At 36.6% G+C, this 18,708-nt stretch overlaps 1 protein-coding gene across 3 annotated transcripts in view; it reads right to left on the reverse strand.

Moving 5' to 3' along the window:
• The window catches only part of CNTN1 (contactin 1), a gene marked incomplete at both ends in the record, with an annotated part of 185,035 nt that overhangs the window by 84,233 nt on the left and 82,094 nt on the right, over nt 1-18,708 (reverse strand). For 2 of the 3 annotated variants that reach the window (XM_084255481.1, XM_084255480.1), the window contains one exon: nt 8,608-8,766. In XM_084255481.1, the coding sequence (XP_084111607.1) occupies nt 8,608-8,766 (159 nt within the window). Of the gene's footprint in view, nt 1-8,607; nt 8,767-17,173; nt 17,468-18,708 lie in introns of those variants that run through there. The other variant, XM_084255482.1, reaches the window with a different exon arrangement.

Below are 18,708 nucleotides of genomic sequence, written 5' to 3' on the forward strand. Positions count from 1 at the left end.
CCAGTTTGGACTTTTGACCTCCACAGCTATGTAAGAGTAAATTTCTGTTGTTTGAAGACACTCACTTTGTGGCAATATATTATGGAAGCTCTAGGTGACAAACATAGAGGCTTTCAGGCAAAAGTTGATGGGAGTTATTTATGAGTGTGTGACTTCATGAGTTTGGAGGGCCCAAGGGAAAAGGTGTAGTAGAAGGATCAGGGGAGCAGCTCAATCTCTTCCATGCGTCTTCTGCTGCAAAACCTCTGCACCATTTAAATGCCTGAAGAAGGGAAATGTCAGAAGCATTCCATAGATGCCTCTTGGCAAGGACATGATGTTCTCATGAAGGTCAAAACTGCATCAGGGATTTTCCAGGCAGCTGGGATGCCAAGAGGTACGGGCTGGTACAGACTGGATTAGGAAGAACCAGCTGGGTGTGCAGTGCAGACTGCAACTGATTTTCAGCATATAAATATGAGCATATAATATAAAAATACTCCAAAACAAAAGGAAAGTCACAAGCATGGTCAAGTAAAAAATCCTACTTGACAACAGAAAACTTGTGGAGTAATGGTGAGAAATAAAGACGGAGAAATCCATTTAGTGGTAGGTGATAAGATTCCAGGAGAGAAGTTGTGTCTTTGGTTTTAATGACTGAGATGAATAAAGGAAGAAAAATAAGCAAAAAGCCCTAGATTTACTACTAAGAAAAGACAAGCCTTACTGGGAAATCTTTGCTCCAATGATGCAAGAATTAAGATTAAGAATTATGGATTAAGAATAATATTCTCCATACAAAACAAGTGTGGTGGGAAGTATATGGAGACTATTATCCTTAACCCATAAATATCAATCCCTTCCTTAATAATCAGAAGGTACATTCTAGAATTAGCATTTATTTCTTGTTCCCCCTTTTGAGAAAACTGTTTGCATTCACTGTATGGGAACTATAACCAAGATGAAAATGCATACATTGTGCAAAAACGAAAAATGATATAAAATATATAAAATAAAAAAAAATTAAAAGAATAATATTCTCTAGTAGGATTGCTAATGGTATGAAAACACTACTCTTCTAAGAACAAAACCAATTATAATCATTCTTGTTGAAGATACATTAACATTAGTACTCATGAGAAAATAAATATCTAAAGAAGTATGTTTTCATATATATTTATAACACCCCTCAACAAAAACATACAGGCAAGGAATAGCCAACAATGACTAATATCTCTTACTTTAGAAAAAAATGTATCTGGAATTAAAAGTGGCTCTGGGCTGTTTTCCTTTTTCTAGACCAGAGCATAATATTCGACCCAAACCATATCGTGAGAACAAGACTTAGAGATTCACCTTCTCTTTTTTCCCCCCCACAGTTTCAATCTGGGCCAAGGGAACAAATATCATCACTATACCTGGAACCCAAAGACTCGCTACAACCACACCAGGCCCACACTCAAAATATTTCTTCTGTTTCTCCAGAGATATATATATATGATTCTTATTCATGATTGGAAACTCCTCAGGACCTGGTATACCTAGTATGCCAGGTTTGAAGTTTTGCAAATATAAGTGAAAGTTCAGGTACATAAATAAAATTGTCTGAGAATCACCTCCACCCTGGGCCCTTCAGGAGAAGGACAAGAATAAAACGGGGGATTCTGTAACTGTAAAAATAAAATGGGAAAAATAAAATGGATTCAATAAATCCATTTTATTTGCACAAAGCTGCACTTTTTCTGTACATTGCTTTTATTTTTTAAGAGGAGTTCTCCCTTCTCCATTTCCTGTCAGGCAATAAAATTTATGGTCTATTAAAACAAAACGGGTTTCTGAAATTTCAGCTTCTAGTCACCAGGCAAATGGACCCTCATCTTCAGGGGATTCAGTAACATAAGTAGGTGATGCATATATGTAACACCATTACTCAGAGTAGACAATGTCTTAATGCAAGAAGCACAAACTTGAGTACAGTCATTGCTTTATTATCTGCACGCCTTAAGTGGGCAGCAGCTTCTTGGAAAACAGAAGGAGCGTAGAATAAAATACCCAGTGTTCCCTGCCTGTAGCCCTGCCTTGTCTCTTTTCCATGCTCTTAAGCCCTCTCTCCTCTCTGTGAAATAACACGAGCTGATCTTTTCTGATTTCTCTCCTCCATTGCTGTTTTGCCTCTGCTACACATTTTTGTTTTATTCTCAGTGCCAGATGTTTCTATATAAATAGATTTATATCTCATACAATCTTCTTTTACCCCTTTCAGCCCTGGTAAGAATCATTGAATCCATTTTATTTTTCCCAAACCACCTATGCAAACAGGTTGGAAGCAAAGGTGGACTCCCTGAATAAGCCAGTTTTTCCCTGGAAGCAAATTTATGACCTTAGCTAAGTAGTTCCTTGCAACCCACTTGTTAAGCTGGAGTCAGAAAGGAGGGTCATTGCATGACTAAAGGAAATAATGGGAATCGGGACTGGTTCACAAGTTCCTGACTTTGAACTGGGTGGGTTTTGAGTCAGGCTACTTTTTACAGAAAATCTCAGTATTGAAAATTGTATTTTAACTTGTACAAGGACAGCCAAAGACTCTCTTAAAAACAAACAAAAAAAAACCACTAAAATTGTGCACCCTGATAGGCATTTAAATCTTGGTTTTATTTATACATGTAAATTTTAAGTAAAAGGGTATAAAGCAACAAACTCCTTACTTTAGTACTCAGGTCAAGAGATCCTTCAAGAAGGTTTTATTTTAGCAATTGACCATAGATATATTTGCAAATACCTTGGCTCTATAAGGCTCAGAGGAAAATGATTCTGCTTATTCTTTGGAGAAAAAAACAGAAGCAAACCTCATGTGTCTCCTAAGCCAATAATTTAGTGTTTTAATTGCCTAGCAACCACGCTTTTAGAGCTCTGCCTTCATATCACACTGCCTAGTTGTTTCAACAACTTCAGAAATAGTCACAATGACTCAGGATTAAAAACAGATTGGGTAAAGAATACTCCAGGCAATGTAATCTCACCTGTTCTAGATTCTTGGATGCTGCCTCAATGAGTCCTGGTGATTCCTATGCTTTAAATACAATCAGTACCTTTAAGATCCTCCATTTTAATTTCAAATCCAAGAATTCGAAACTTCCCAGAAAGAACTACTCTCTTGGAGGTTCTATCTGAAAACAACAGATCTGTGTTTGGGGATGAAAATGAGTCTTTAAAGGCTTCTCACTGTTCTCACAACACCACTCAGGTTATGTTAGAGGCTCTAAAACCAACCCACAGATTGTGTGGCAGGCCTCAGGAAGGAGCCAGAGGCGGGGCAAGGTTTTTTGCAGCTAAAGGAAAACAATTATATTCTGGCATCCATGAAGATGTGATTCATTAATCCTCTAAGGAAAATTTGAATACCGTCTCTTAAAAAAACAGATATTCAGACTTGAAATAAGAAAGAAAGTTAATCCACAGAAAGGCAAAAAAAGAAGAGTATATTCTAAAGAGCATATAATGTACAATAAGCCGAGGTTATTTTTCTTTTTTAATCTAACAATTTGGTGCATTTTAAAAAAGATAATACTAAACCCTGAATAAAGTGGTGGTACAAGACAGACACTTGTATGTGGTGGTGGAAATAAAAACCGGTTGTACTTTTATATTGAGCAATTTTGTAGGATAGCTCATGGGCTGAAGCCTATTTATATTCAATAATTTAACTTAAAAATGTCTATTCTAGGGAAACTAAAATCCAGGGAAACATTTATGTGCTAAGATGCTACTGCAAAATATCTGTAATAATCATTCAGTCATCCACATATCGGAATGATTAAATATTAAAAAAAATCTTTTCCTTCTTAAAGACCTTATGCCAGGCTCTTTAAACTGCTCCTTATATCATGGTTGTCAGGCCATTTTAGATTTGGACCAATATCTCCTTTACACACATACCACCACCACCATCACCACCAATATTTTATATTTTTTCTTTAAATATAGCAGCATAAAATCAAACACAACATACTAAATTCCCAGTGGCACAGCGGGTTGGGTGCAGTGCTGTGAAACTGTTCGCAGCCTCTGCAGTGCGGGTTGATTCCCGGCCAGCCAGGGAGATACCCACATGATGCTGCAGGCCTCTCCTGCCTTGCCCGCTGCTCCCCTCAGAAGTGTCTCCATCTGTCTGTCTGTTCTGCTCCCCGCTCTGTCTCTGGTGAATCCTCTCACCCTCACACGTCTCTGGCCTGTACTCCAGTTTTTATATAAATAAAAATAATTTTTAAAAAAAATTTAAAAAAGAAAACTATACATTTCAGAGAATCTAGGAAATAGCATCAATTTCTATTATCCCTCTTCTAAGAAGTCCAAGAGAAATAACATTTACAGTAGCTCATTTTAAATATATCTAGTCTAGTCTTCCATTATTCTAAATTTAATCTTCGGGTTGCAGAAAGTTGATATATTTGAAAAAATTTTATTGAACACTTTAAACAATTGCCTTCTAAGGGGCGAGGTGGGGAACTGAGTCCCTTTACTGTGGGTTTTAGAAATTATCAGCTGTTTGGAGCTGAAACAGAGGAGGTAGAAAAACTCCTTCCTGATGCTGAAGGTAGAAGAACAAGCTGGAGTCTGATGCTATTGTGAGGATGCTCATATGCACACATGGATATGAGGGAAGGATCTACTCCTACACTTAAATCATTTGAAGCCAGTCTCTAACAGCAAAGCTGAATCTAATAGCAAAGCTCAGATCATCTCAACTACAGAATAGATTTACTCAACCCCTGAATGAGTGGCAAGCATTTTCCTGGGTATAAATATTATTTCCAGTGTGTCCCTGGTGGCCTAGGGGTTAAGTCTCCGTGCTATCACCACTGATAGTTTGATCCCCAGCCAGGGAGCTGACCCACATGGCTCAGCAGACCTCTCCTGTCTCAGCCATTGCTCCCCACAGCAGTGGATTTCAGTAGATCTTCCTGTTCTGCTCCCCACTCTGTCTCTGGTGAATCCTCTCACCCCTTGCATCTCTGGCCTACACCCCAGTTGTTCTATGCATAAACAAACAAACAAACAAATAAATAAATCTTTAAAATGAGTAAGTAAATATTATTTCCATCAGCCTCTACTATTGTTTGAAACACAATGTGGGGAAATTAATAAAATATCATCAAGCACATGAAAAAACAAAGACGTGACCTGTTGTCAAGAAAGAAAAAAAAAACAGACAGACTTAAAGATGGCTCAGTTGGAAAAGGATCAGACAGGAACGTAACAACAACTGCTAGAAATACAGAGGTGTTTATTAAGAGGGAAAGGTACACAGCTTGTATAAACAAAAAGAAAATTTTCATGGGTGACCATGTGAGTAATATTAAAAGGAGCCAAATACCATACACAAAAATATCCTACAAATAAAAAAACAATTAGAGATAAAAATCATTTGAATGGAATGTTCATCGATGAATGTTGAGATTATAGGAAACTACTTCCTACCCATCCACATATATATATATGTGCATGTATATTTTATTACATGTTAATTGTGCAGTTGGCCTATGGCACATATAGATAGAATAAATGTGATTATAACTTAAAGAGGCAGATAGAAGCAAAGTTGTGGTAGAGTAAGAAAGACATCAAATGGTAGTTCAAATCCATAGGAACAAATGAGGAGCTACACACACACACACACACATTTAGATATATATAGTGTATACACACACACACACACACACACTTAAATGGTTCCTCTAGGGCCAACCAGATAAATTATAATTATCACAATAGACTTGATCATTTTAGTGACTTCATTATATATAAATGAGATCTCACTAAATTAATTAAAATGTTGTACTACAAAATAATGAAAAAGAAAGCAATAAAGAGGGAATACAAGGTGAAAAAAGCAAGTGAAACAATTAGAAAGCAACATTACAATGGCAAGTATAAATCTAACTATATCAGCAATAACTGTATCAGCAATGAACACTACTGGATTAAACAATCTAATCACAAGGGAGGAGAGTCAAGGCCTCCCTGGTCGCCTAGGGGTTAAAGTTCAGCATTATCACCAGTATGGCCTGAGTTCGATCCCAGGCCAGGAGCTGACCCACATGGCGCAGCAGAACTCTCCTGTCTTGCCTGCTGCTTCCCTTAGCAGTGGATTTCAGTAGATTGGACTGTTCTGCTTCCTACTCTGTCTCTGGGGGATCCCACACTTCTGGCCCACACCCTAGTACTTCTACACAAATAAAAAAGCAACAAGGCAGAGATTGTCATACAGGATAAAAAACAAGTCCAACTAGAGACTTATAGTAGAAAACATACCTGAAATTAAAAAATACAAGTAAGTTGTGACAGTTGAAAAAGACATAGTATGCAAATAAAAAGCATGAGAAAGTGGTGTTGCTACTACACTAAAATCAGGAGCAGCCTGTTTAAAATGCAGCCCTTGCCTCTTGCCTCCTCACCCTTCTGTTTCTCTTTAGCTCCAAGTCACCAAACTGACTCTACAAGCTGATGATTTGTTTACTCTGTCTCTCCTACTGGCATGTGGGCTCCTGGAGGAAGCGTCTTTTTTCTGTGTTTTGTCTGCTGTGGGTCAGAGTGTATTCAGCACTTAGGACAGATTCCAACATACACTTTGAGCTCAATTAATGTGTGTTTGATGAATGAGAACTGTGGGCCCTGATCTAGGAGCTAGGGATGGAACTGTGAAAAAAACCATAATCTTCAATGACATGAATCTTACTCTTTAGTGGATTTTTTATGTGTGCGAAGCATATTTAGTTGAACTGTATGGTTTGCATACATAATTAGTGGAAGTGGTTGCATTATTATTACTCTTTCAAAGACAAACCAAGTTTAATCATTTAAAAAATGTGTTTCATTGTCTTCCAGTACCTATAATCAGAATCAATTTGAGTAGCTACCTAATATTATCCAATCTCATTATCGCTATGAATTTTCATTATCTTCTGAGAAGTGAAAAGTATCCATTCTTCATTTATCAGATTTTCATTTATCCATCTATCAAACATCTAAATAATTATTATTATTTTATTTTTTATTGAGGTAGCAATAAGTTACAGCATTATATATGATTTAGAGGTTCAGGATCACCCCCTTCAGGTATTACCACACCACATCCACCACTGAAACACCCATAGTCCTCCTCCAAATAATTTTTAAACCTATTTTTCAAACGGTCTGATTAGGTACCATATATGTAACTCTTATAATGTAAAAAAAAATTCTCACTTATCTATAATCCATTAAATTTTATATATTTGCATGGAGAATCATACTGAAATATCCTAAATCCTCTTAATACTGAAAAATATATTTGGTTCATTTCCCCAACAGCAAGAAATGCTCAAAGAAAAGTAAATCTAAATTAAAACCTCTTAGTGAACAACTCATAAAAATTCTGTTGCACAAGGATAAAGCCAAAATGAGGGAAGATTTGAGATTTGTGGGAATTTTGTTCTTCCAATTTTAAAAGATAGAAACATTTTATTCATTGCCATTGTCTTTTTATACCCCTCTCTGGTGATAATTGAGCACATATTTTCTATGTATTTTCATTATGTATACTAAAAGAAAATTTGACTACAACTTTATTTTTTAAATACTGTAAAATGGCAAGCACAAATAGATTATTTCATGGAAAGAATCCTCTATCTTCTTTGATATGAAAGAGAGAAAAAATTGACATGTTATATTTCAGTCATGAAAAACCCCAATGGTAATAGGAAAGTCATCTTAATACCTTTATTTGATCAATTTTTAGAAAATTGTAATACAAGAAAGGAAAAAAATAGTTGGGGACAGGAGGGAAAAAATGAAATGAAAAACTTATTTTAAAAAATTGTTTTGAGGAAATTCAAACCAGGTAAGATCATCCTCTGAAAGTAAAGGATATAGTAGTAATATTTCGGTGCTTCAATTAACACTTATGATCAATAAGTATTAAAATTTAATAGTACCAATATAATTAGAAAAAAATGGTTCATGAATAGATGCCATTAAAAAAAAAAAACAAAAAACCACAACTTCTGGCCTCCCTGGTGGCCTAGGGGTGAAGTCTTAGTGCTATCACTACTATGACCTGAGTTCGATTCCAGGCCAGAGACCTGACCCACGTATGGCGCAGCAGATCTCTCCTGTCTCACCTGCTGTTCCCCTCAGCAGTGGATTTAAGCAGATCTGCCTTTTCTGCTCCTCACTCTGTCTCTGGTGAATCCTCTCACCCCCCAAATCTCTGGCCTACACCCCAGTTCCTTTATGCAAAAACAAACGAACAAAAAATAAGTAAATAAAAAGACTTCTCTGATTTTTTTTCCTAATAAATCTTGGAATGATATGTTGCTCAATACAGAAACCCAGGTGTTCTCTCTTTCCTTTCCCATTACAGATTTAGATACACTGATTTTTCCCCTATAGTCTTTAAAGTTTCTTCTGGCTTTCTTCATCACCAATACATTGGGATTATAAGAAAATTGTCTTCAGAAAAAAATATTTCAGAGTAGATCATGACATTCTAAAGACTTACACATTTTTATTGAGACAGAAAGGAATTCATTTACACATACAGACACACACACACACACACACCCTCCCCCCCAGACAAACAAAACATACCTGTTTTTGCATCCTTCCAGTCATCCGAAAGAATAGTCTTGGTCTGGATAGTGTATTTGGATATGGGACTGTGATTGTCTGAACCACGGCTCCATGTAAGAGCCGCTGAAGTGGCTCTGATGTCTTCTATCCTCAGACCACCTGGAGGGCCTGGGGGGCCTGAAATGAAAAATGTGGGTAATGCATCAACGATTCCCAATTATAAAACGAGCACATATTAGAATATAAAAATGTTTCCCTTGCACTTAATTTAAAGACTATTTAGGGCCTCCCTGGTGACATAGGGGTTAAGTCTCAGCACTATCACCGCTGTGGCCTAAGTTTGATCCCTGGCCAGGAAGCTGACGCACATGGTGCAGCAAACCTCTCCTGTCTTGCCCGCTGCTGCCCTTGGCAGCGGATTTCAGTGGATCTGCCTGTTCTGCTCTGCACTCTGTCTTTGGTGAGTCCTCTCAATGCCCGCACCTCTGGCCTACACCCCAGTTCTTCTACACACAAACAAAAAAATAAAGAACATTTAGATCTGGATATATGTGTTGCCTATTCCTTTTAATTCTAAACTCTAAAAAGTGACAATAATAGTATGTATGGTTTTTACCAAATGATTTCACAAAATCTTTGAAGGGGATAATATTATTTTTTAAAAATTACATTATTAATCTAAATAGACCAAACCCATGCAAGCAATATAGAAAGATTAAAAAATTAAAATGGCCTCATTATTCAGGATACTTCAAGCCACAAAATGGTGATATATCATCTTTGTCTCATAAAATACAATTGCCATCAACTAGACATATTGACACATGCTGGCTGAAGACAGGACTCAGGGCTGGCAACACAGTTCAGCCCAAATGGAGAAGAGTGAGTCAAATGTCTCATTGTTCTGCCCCAAAATAGAACACATACACAAACCAAAATGTCATAAGTAATTTATTTTCATTGGAACAGAAATTTCTGGGGATATCTGTATCTATCATTTTGGGCAATACATTTCATGTTTTAGTAATAGGAATAAATAGTATTAAAATATATTTTCTATTTATGTAAAATCCAGAAAACAATTGTCAGCTCACAGGTATACATGTGATGTTCTCAAAACCTTAACTTATGTATTGAAGGGTTTTAGGGCAGAAGAATGACTACTGGAAAACAGGAAATGATGTTTAACATAAATATTTCAGATGACTTATAACAATATCAATTATTCAATTCTGCTCTACACTAAGAGCACAGTGCTGAGTGGTAGGAATGAAAAATAAGTAACATGTAACTTTTGGATTTTAAAGAATTCTTTGGCTTGAAAAAGGTCAAATGGATAAATAACTATAATTGAGAGTAATAAGTAGCCTGATAATGGCATACAGGGTATTTATACTTGGCATCACAACTACTTTAAAAAAAAAAAATCTAAAGTGATGGAGTGGTTTCCAGCACTACAACTTGAAAGAAGGTTCTAGAACAGACATTTCTGATAGCACCATCATTTTTTTTTAACATGATAAAGGATTCCATCCCCAACATCATCAGGAATAGGGATATAATAATTGCCAACTTTGTAAAGTAGTACCTTCATTTTTTCATATTGAAATAATACGCAATAAGGCATTTTTTCCTTTTAGTTGAAGAGTATTTATCTTCAGTTGAATACTCTCCTATTTTTCAGATAAGATGCTTAGCCTACATGGCTTTTATCCCCCTCCATATGGGTTTCGATCTGCAAAGTTATGGACAACACCCCAAAACTTTCTCCAGTTTCCTTGTGGTTGGTCCCAAGAGGGACACAGTGTGTCTAGATACACATGAATGCACTACTGCTAGTATTAAATAACACAGGACACATCCTATTGATGGTAGTAACTTTATTATTTGGAAGTATAACAAATAAAAAAGGTAAATAAACTTTTATAAATGCATAACCTGTTAACACTGTACTTATACTTTTTGACATTGTTATAAGTTATAAGTAACAAAAATTTTTGTTATAAGTAACAAAAATACAGTATCCAAAATAAGTGAAAATACACATAAATATAGAACACATTCAATATTCAGAAATAATTTTGTATTTTCCATATGTGAAAACCACGTTGAAATACAGTACACATTCTTGATAAATAAGAAGCTCGTTGCTTTGCATACAGCATCATCCCCAGTAAATTATTGAGTGGAATACTTCAGAATATTAAAATTGAAAGAGTTAAAAATAAAAGAGATAATTTTTAAAAGGAAGAGAAAGTCTTAGACTCAGGTGCTTGTTCTGAGCACTAGAACAAGTTGTTTAGAAAACATTAAAGAGGGGTCATGACAAAAGTGCCAGAGGTTAGTCCTTCACCACTAAATATAAATTACTTCCCTGCTGTTATTTTTTAAAATTCTTGAAGTGGCAAATTAATATTTTAAAAGGTCAAAATAAAAGTTGCATATTATTTAGCATATTTGTTGGGCCATCTTATAATCAAATTTTACTCTATTATCCATTCGTTTGAAGAGCAGCAACATTATTGAGCACAACACAATGATTATATATTATGATTATATATTCCATTTTGTCTTATATTCTTGGCCCATGTGGATTTTTAATAAATATTCGGTGAACACATAATAAGATGAACTTTAAATTCTGTGCCTTTATCTATTTTTGGGAAGTCTCAAATTTACTAAGATTTCATTTTCTTCTCATATGTAAAATAGAAGTAATGAAAGTTGATGTATTGGATTGTTGTTAGGACGGAAATAACATCTTTAAATAATGGAGAGTTTGGACTGATCCAGAGAAAGCCCTCAGTAAACTTTAGCCATTAATATTATCCTGTGCCTCCCTGGTGGCACAGGGGTTAAAGAGAACGCTATCAAGCTATCACCAGCCACTGCAGCACAAGTTCAATCCCCAGAGGGCCGGGAAGTAACCCACATGGCACAGCAGACCTCTCCTGTGTCGCCAGCTGCTTCCCTCAGCAGTAGATTTCAGTAGATCTGCCTGTTCTGTTCCCTACTTTCTCTGGTGAATCTTCTCACCCCCCACACGTCTGACTCACACCCCAGTTGTTGTATGCATAAATAAATGTTTAAAAAAATGATATTATTATCATCCTCACTCCTCTAAGAAGTTGCAGGGCCTCTGAGCTACCTGGTGGGGTGATTGATTATTAAATACATGTTTACAGCTAACTAACATTTGTTTACCAGACTGATCATGTACCACTTGTTTTTACTTAAAAGTGCTTTCTGATAAATTTGATTGGTGTGAACAAAGGTTGGGAATGGGAAAACCCTCTAGTGCATACTAAGTGCATCAGAAGATGGCAAAAATAAATGAGTGATCCTGTAAAGAAAACTTGGATACGCCTGTGTGTTCATCCCAAGACTGGGTTTGATGCATTGTCTCCAGAAGAACGGTCTTCAAAGCAGTGCAGCTGACATCGCTTGTTCAGTTTTCTTTTCAGAATGGAGAGAACAGTGTTTTGATAGAAAATAAAATAATGCAGCTACCTCTCCCTCAGCAAGGGGAAGATAGTTAGGAACTGGCCACTCTTTAAATTCTTTTGTCAGTAAAAAAAAGAAAGAAAAAAAGGGCATCTCTGGTGGCCTAAGGGGTTAAGTCTCAAAGCGATCACCTGAGTTCTATCCTGGCCAGGGAGCTGACCTACATGGCGCAGCCGACCTCTCCTGTTTTGCTGCTGCTCCCCTCACCAGTGTATTTCAGTCAAACTGCATGTTCTGCTCCCCACTCTGTCTCTGGTGACGCATTTCACCTCCCTGCACCTCTAGCCTACACCCCAGCTCTCTCTCTTGCTCTCTCTCACTCTCTTTCTCTCTTCCCCTATCTCCTCTCTCTCCTCCCCCCATCTCTTTTTCTCTCCATCTCCCTCTCTCTCATCTCCCATCACTGTTGCAAGCATTCTCAAGAAATGCTTATGTAAAGATTTTTAAGCCTGGGAAAAATGTAAGCAAATGAACTGTTACTGCTGTTACTGCAGCTTATTTCACTATAACATCACTGATATCTCTTAGGTGGTCTTTAGGCAGATAGCTGATGATTAGCAAAACCCACTATTTATGCCAAGTTTAAATTACAATGAAACAGAGATTGGTCAGATGGCAAGGACCTCTGGAATTTGACCTGCATTTTAAATGCCTAGATACAGTAGTTCACAAATTATTTGTCTTGCATTGTTTTCTTTCTGTTCTTTTTAGAGCATTCAAAGTCTGTGATGGGAGAATAAAAAGGAATTGGAATATTTCTCTGACAAGCTCTTGCAAAGGCTTTTCATCAGTTCTTCCCACTACCATTAAATACTTGAGAGTTGGAAAGAAGAAAAAGAAAAAGAGATACAGGGGAGGAGACACGAGTGGGGTAATGGAACATTTTTTAGCATGCTTTTCTAAAGTTCTTATGAATGCAGTTTTATCTTCCCCCCTTGTATTTCATTTTCAAATGCATTTTATTAAGCTCCTATAGCATAGCCACAAGGCAGCGCTATTTTAGTTCTTCGAAATGCTGTTTCTTCAGAATGCTGTCATGTCTTTAAGAGTAGACATTAGGCTTATCCAGCTGACTAAATACCCCTTTTGTAAAGTTAACGGTGCCAGTGTCGGTGTTAATTCTTTGCATCTTCTTTTCATAATGTTTTGCCTTTTTTGAGTCATCTTGGCGTATTTCTTCAGGGAGAGGATGCTACCGTGGGCTGTCCTTCTGATACTATTTGCACTCCCCTTGCTCTTGCGATTCTTGCTTTTCACCTGTTTTATTCTTTATCTCTAGCTTTAAATATTCCCCTCAGAGGTTATTGATTGAGAATGCTCCATAAATCCTCACCCATGGCCAGACCAGTCCCCAGCTAGCTGTAGTTCAATGCAAAACCACATCCATGTCCACTTTCCCTAACTTTCTACTCCAGGCACCAACATTTTTACTATTTAATCATTGACTACAGACAAATCATGAAAACATTTCCAAATGTTTTGTATACGTAGAGTATATATATTTTAATGTAGAGTATATACATTTTAGCTCTCCAAGCTAATACTTGTTCATTTTACAAAAGGATGCCAAAGTCTAGAAGGGTTATTGCCAGAATTACAGAATTGATGTGCAGGGTTAAGGGCAAGAGACGGGGTTTCCTGTTACAGCCCACCCAAAAGAAATGAACAAAAGTCCATCTGAAAGTCAGATCATATACAATCCACATGTCTGTCTGCAAAAGATCTACTGTTTCTTTGGGACTCCACTGGTAAATTTGTGCTGTTAGTTTTTATTTGTATTTTTACAGCAAATTGCAAACTCATAGCATCATACAAATTGCATCCTATCAATATAAAATAAAAAAGGAAATCTGAGTTGTATATCTTCATAAAATAATATATTTTAGTGTGTTCTTTTTAACCAATAACTCTATGATACAATCATTGCTATTTCACCTATGTTACAGAAGATGCATCTGAACCCAACTTATTTGCGATGAGATCAACTTTTCAGTAACTATATTAAAAATCCCTTAAAAAGAGCATTGTCCAAAACAACTCTGGAGCTATTTATTGCTGAGAAAAATATGAATAATTGGGATACAAGTTGGAAACAATGACAAAAATGGTGATACACTGATCCTAGCTTTATAAATCTTTGACGTGCTCAGAGATGTGAAGGTAACATAACCTATTTATATTCAATATATTACCACTCTTTCTTGATCACTATAAAAGTATGTGTTAATAATTCTTGAATTTTATTTATGTTTTTAGGGGAAAAATCTATGTATGAACAAACTACAGATATGATATCCATTCAATTTTCACTTACATGTAATTAAAAGGATAAATGAGCAAAAATATAATTATTAATTCTGTCATTTCTTCTTTAGGAATATAATAACATTTAATGAAGAAGCATTTAGATATTTTAGCAAAAGTAGGGGGGGAAATTTGAGATTCTTATTGCATAATTCAAATGTACTTTTTCCCTCTTAAACACTGCCTGGTTTTCTCAACAACTATAGATGAAACTGGACTTAAAAATCTACTATTCCTGGGCCTCCCTCGTGGCACAGGTGTTAAAGTCTCAGTGCTATCAAGCTATCACCAACCACTGCAGCATGAGTTTGATCCCTGGCCAGTGAACTACACACATTGCACAGCTGACGTCTCCTCTCTTGCCCACTGCTCTCCTCAGCAGTGGATTTCAGTAGATCAACCTGTTTTGCTTCCCACTCTGTCTCTGGGGAATCCTCGCATCCCCACACCTCTGGCCTGTACCCTAGTTCTTGTATGCATAAATAAATAAAAATAAAATCTTAAAAAAAATCTGTTCCTTTGAGACTCCACTCCACATACCACACACTTTCAATATAACCTTTGATGTTCCAGAATTGGTACAAACAAGAAAGACTTTCCAGTGTCATTTTCTTTCCACTTGTATTTCCCTAGTAAGTAATTTAAAAGCAAAGTACTATATGAAAATAGCTTGTGGTTCTCTTCTTATTTTTACCAAAATAACCAATTTTAATGAAACATTTGAATGGTAAGGAAACAAACGATTTTTCTGAACAAATTATCCCCCCCTTTTAAAAAATACAATAAACTTAAAATGACATTGCTTAAAGAATATCAGTTGTTTCAGGGACAGGTAGTTTCTTATTTTCCAATACATTCCATTAAAGTCCCTTTATGTATTATAGGCCCATGATTGCTCTGAAAATCAGGTGACATAACAGCTTTAAGAGAATACTGTTTCTATAAAACACAAATCAATGCTGTATGGTCTTATCACTATTTAAAGCTGTACTAAGACAAATCTGAATATTAAATATTGTTGCCACTTACTAGTAGTATGCTAGTTTTTGACTCTCTAACACTGATAAAAGTGAATATAGATCCTAATTGGAAATGAAATTAAAGGAAGTAAATAAATCTATATAACTCTTAAAAGGCCTCCCTGGTCTTGGCACCATCACCATCACAGCCTTAGTTCAATCCCTGGCCAGGGAGCTACCCACACAGAGCGCAGCAGACCTCTCCTGTCTCACCCATTGCTCCCCTCAGCAGTATAGTTCAGTCAATCCACCTGTTTCGCTCCCCCCTTTGTCTCTGGTTAATCCTCTCACCCTCTCTACCTCTGGCCTAAACCACAGTTCTTCTTCACACACACAAACATAATAAAAATAACTCCTATATCCGATACCAACACAGTTTATCTAAACAAGAGTATTATTCTCCCTCTCCTGGCAGCAGTCACAATTGTCATATGGTTTCCTTTCTAATTCGTACTCTTCCTTTCCAAAACTAGCATTCTCTTTGGTCTTGGCAGTACACTTTCAACTAGGGACTGATTGTGTAAGAAGATGTTCACAGTAATGATTCAAGAATATGTCTCCCTGGTGATATTTACTGATACATGAAAAAGAGCCTCAAATTAATTTTAAATAACTTATCTAAATGGCAATTGACCTGGATCTCTAGTAAAAATTCTAAGATAAATCCTTCTATGAAAATAATGGGGAGTAGAAAATAAAAAGGAGATGGAAATAAGTAATATCTTGAATCAGACATTTATTTCTTTAAGATGACTAATAATTTTTAAAGTACACTATATACATATTTTATATATATATGTAAGATTAATATCCATAGTTCTCAAAGCTTTCCTGAAAGTTCTTTCAAGCATAGATGGGGTTGCTAGAGTTACTGAGAAACCAATATACAGTCATGCCTCACTAAACAAACATGCCTCACTTAGTGCTGAGAAATGCATTGCTATGTTGCTATGCAAATTGTAGAGTAAAATTACACAAATCTTGAAGGTGTGTCTTACTACAAACCTAGGCCTTGATGACTGTAATATACCACACATAAACATAAACCTGCTTGTAGTGAAATTATTTCTTGTGAAGAAACAATAACTTTAAGTGTCTTTTTAATCAAAAGGGGAAAATAAAACCATTTTCACATAATGAAAAGAAAGCAGCCCCAGAAAGAATTAGATACACTTCAATTTTAATTCCTCACTTCCACCCAAGTCCTTCCAATAAAAATCTCACTGATCCTCCCAAAAGAAAATATCCAACAAGGCTGAAGTAGGAGTCAATGAAATTAAATATGCATGGTGTTAAATGACCTATCATCTTCCTTAATTCTTGTTACTGAGATGACAATTTCTCCATATGAAAATTCTCCATTGTCATTCACAGTCACGGGAATTGTTCCCAAACCATACAGAACCATGGGCAGCCTGATTCTTTACTGCTGTTTTTCATGCTTCCTCGCCAAAGAATATTTATGGCACCAGGGTCCAAAAGACAAGAGCCACTGCAGTAATGTCCCTTAGCGTAGGTCTTAATTAGGGTGACCCATCAGTGGATTTGACAACACTGTTCATTACCTGCTTGGGTAAATCAAACAGTCCATGCAGTAGCAATGTTCTTATAGTACAATTCACAGGTTCTTCAAATTTTTTTCAGATAATGAACCAATGTCTGAGACATTTAATTTCAAAGAACAGGACATGAAAACACAAAAATTTCTCTTGGCCATTATAAGATGTACTGAGTTAGTCCACAAGGCATATTTCAGATATTAGTAAAGCTGCATAATTATAGTTAATTACATATTTTAAATATTTTTCTACTCTAAGTCTATTTAGAAGTTTCAAACGGGGAAAGTCCTTTAAAAACTAGATGGGGGAGGGGGGAAACTGCAGAAGCTACAAGATTGAGTTAATTAGTAAAATCTATGTAATATGTTAAAAAAAAAAAAAAGGATTTCACACAAATGGTGAGTGTCAACGGTCACCAGGTTGGAGGCAGGCTCGCACAAATGGGGAGAAAGGGATCCACCATGATTTTCTCTCCGTCTTTTCTGTTTTTACCTGCAAGAGGAAAGATCAGGCTGAAGGGAGAGTGTGGAGGCCCAGGCAGGGGTAGGAAGCCATGTACTTCAGGGACTTGCCAGGTTTCCTTGATGGATAAGTTGAAAAAGCAAACAGACAGGCCCTCCCTGGTGGCCTAGGGATTAAGTCTCAGTGCTGTCACCTCTGTGGCCTGAGTTTGATCCCAGGCCAAGGAGCTGACACACACAGCACAGCAGACATCTCCTGTCTCGCCCGCTGTTCCCCTGAGCAGTGGATTTCAGTCAACCAGCCTGTTCTGCTCCCCACTCTGTCTCTGGTGAATCCTCTCAACCCCCACGCCTCTGGCCTACACCCCAGTTCTTCTATGCAAAAATAAATAAAAATTTTTTTAAAAGGCAAATAGAAAAACACCATCTCCTAGAAACTGGAGATGGCTTGCAAAAGAGAGAATGCCTAAGTGACAGACTTTGGTGCAATTAAAGCTTTTCCCCTGGAAACAGTGATTGAGTTCTAAAGAACAAGAGTGTAACCTGAGCCCCTCACCTCCCTCCTGCCAAAAATAAAACCCAGAATGCTTAGACTCCACATAAAAAGTATGTTTATGCCTTGATGGTTTCTAAAAAATTACTAAGGATGAATTTACACCATGATTCTAAAGTTAAGCAGTGGTCGGGGCTGGATGTCATGGGAACTTGTATCTTGAGCAATATCGTATTTCTTTTTTATGTCTACATACATAGTAACAGCAAAAGGGAAGGAAGTAAAGGGTCATATTTATGAAAAGTCTCCATGGGCAAAGTGTAAACTATAATTATTGTTATTCTCTTTCATAAATATGGATCTCTGAGACTTAAAATAGTTAACAGGCTAGGCTAAAACCATAGGTTATTTAGCAGGTAAAGTCAATTTCTATTCTTTGTGTGCCTCATACCAGAAGTCATAAATTTTTCATTGCACCACGCAGAACTTGAACAATTATATGCATATTTTAATGTAATGACATTGTTATAGAAGATCATGCAATTAACAGGTGCTGTTCACCTCCCCCCGACACACACCTATAACTAAGTATAGTTTAAGGATTAGAATTAGACGACTTTATCTTGTAACCGCGTATCCTCACTCATATCTTCCTGGTGATAGTTATTTAAAGAGGAAAAATAGTATCTAGGAAAACTTGCATCTGCTTGTTTACGCTTGCTGTAAATTTAGTCCTTAGGATAAATGATAACAGAGATCACAAAATTCATTTGTCACTT

This window comes from Talpa europaea (genome assembly GCF_964194135.1).
Source record: "Talpa europaea genome assembly, chromosome: 15".
NCBI classification, from domain to species: domain Eukaryota; kingdom Metazoa; phylum Chordata; class Mammalia; order Eulipotyphla; family Talpidae; genus Talpa; species Talpa europaea.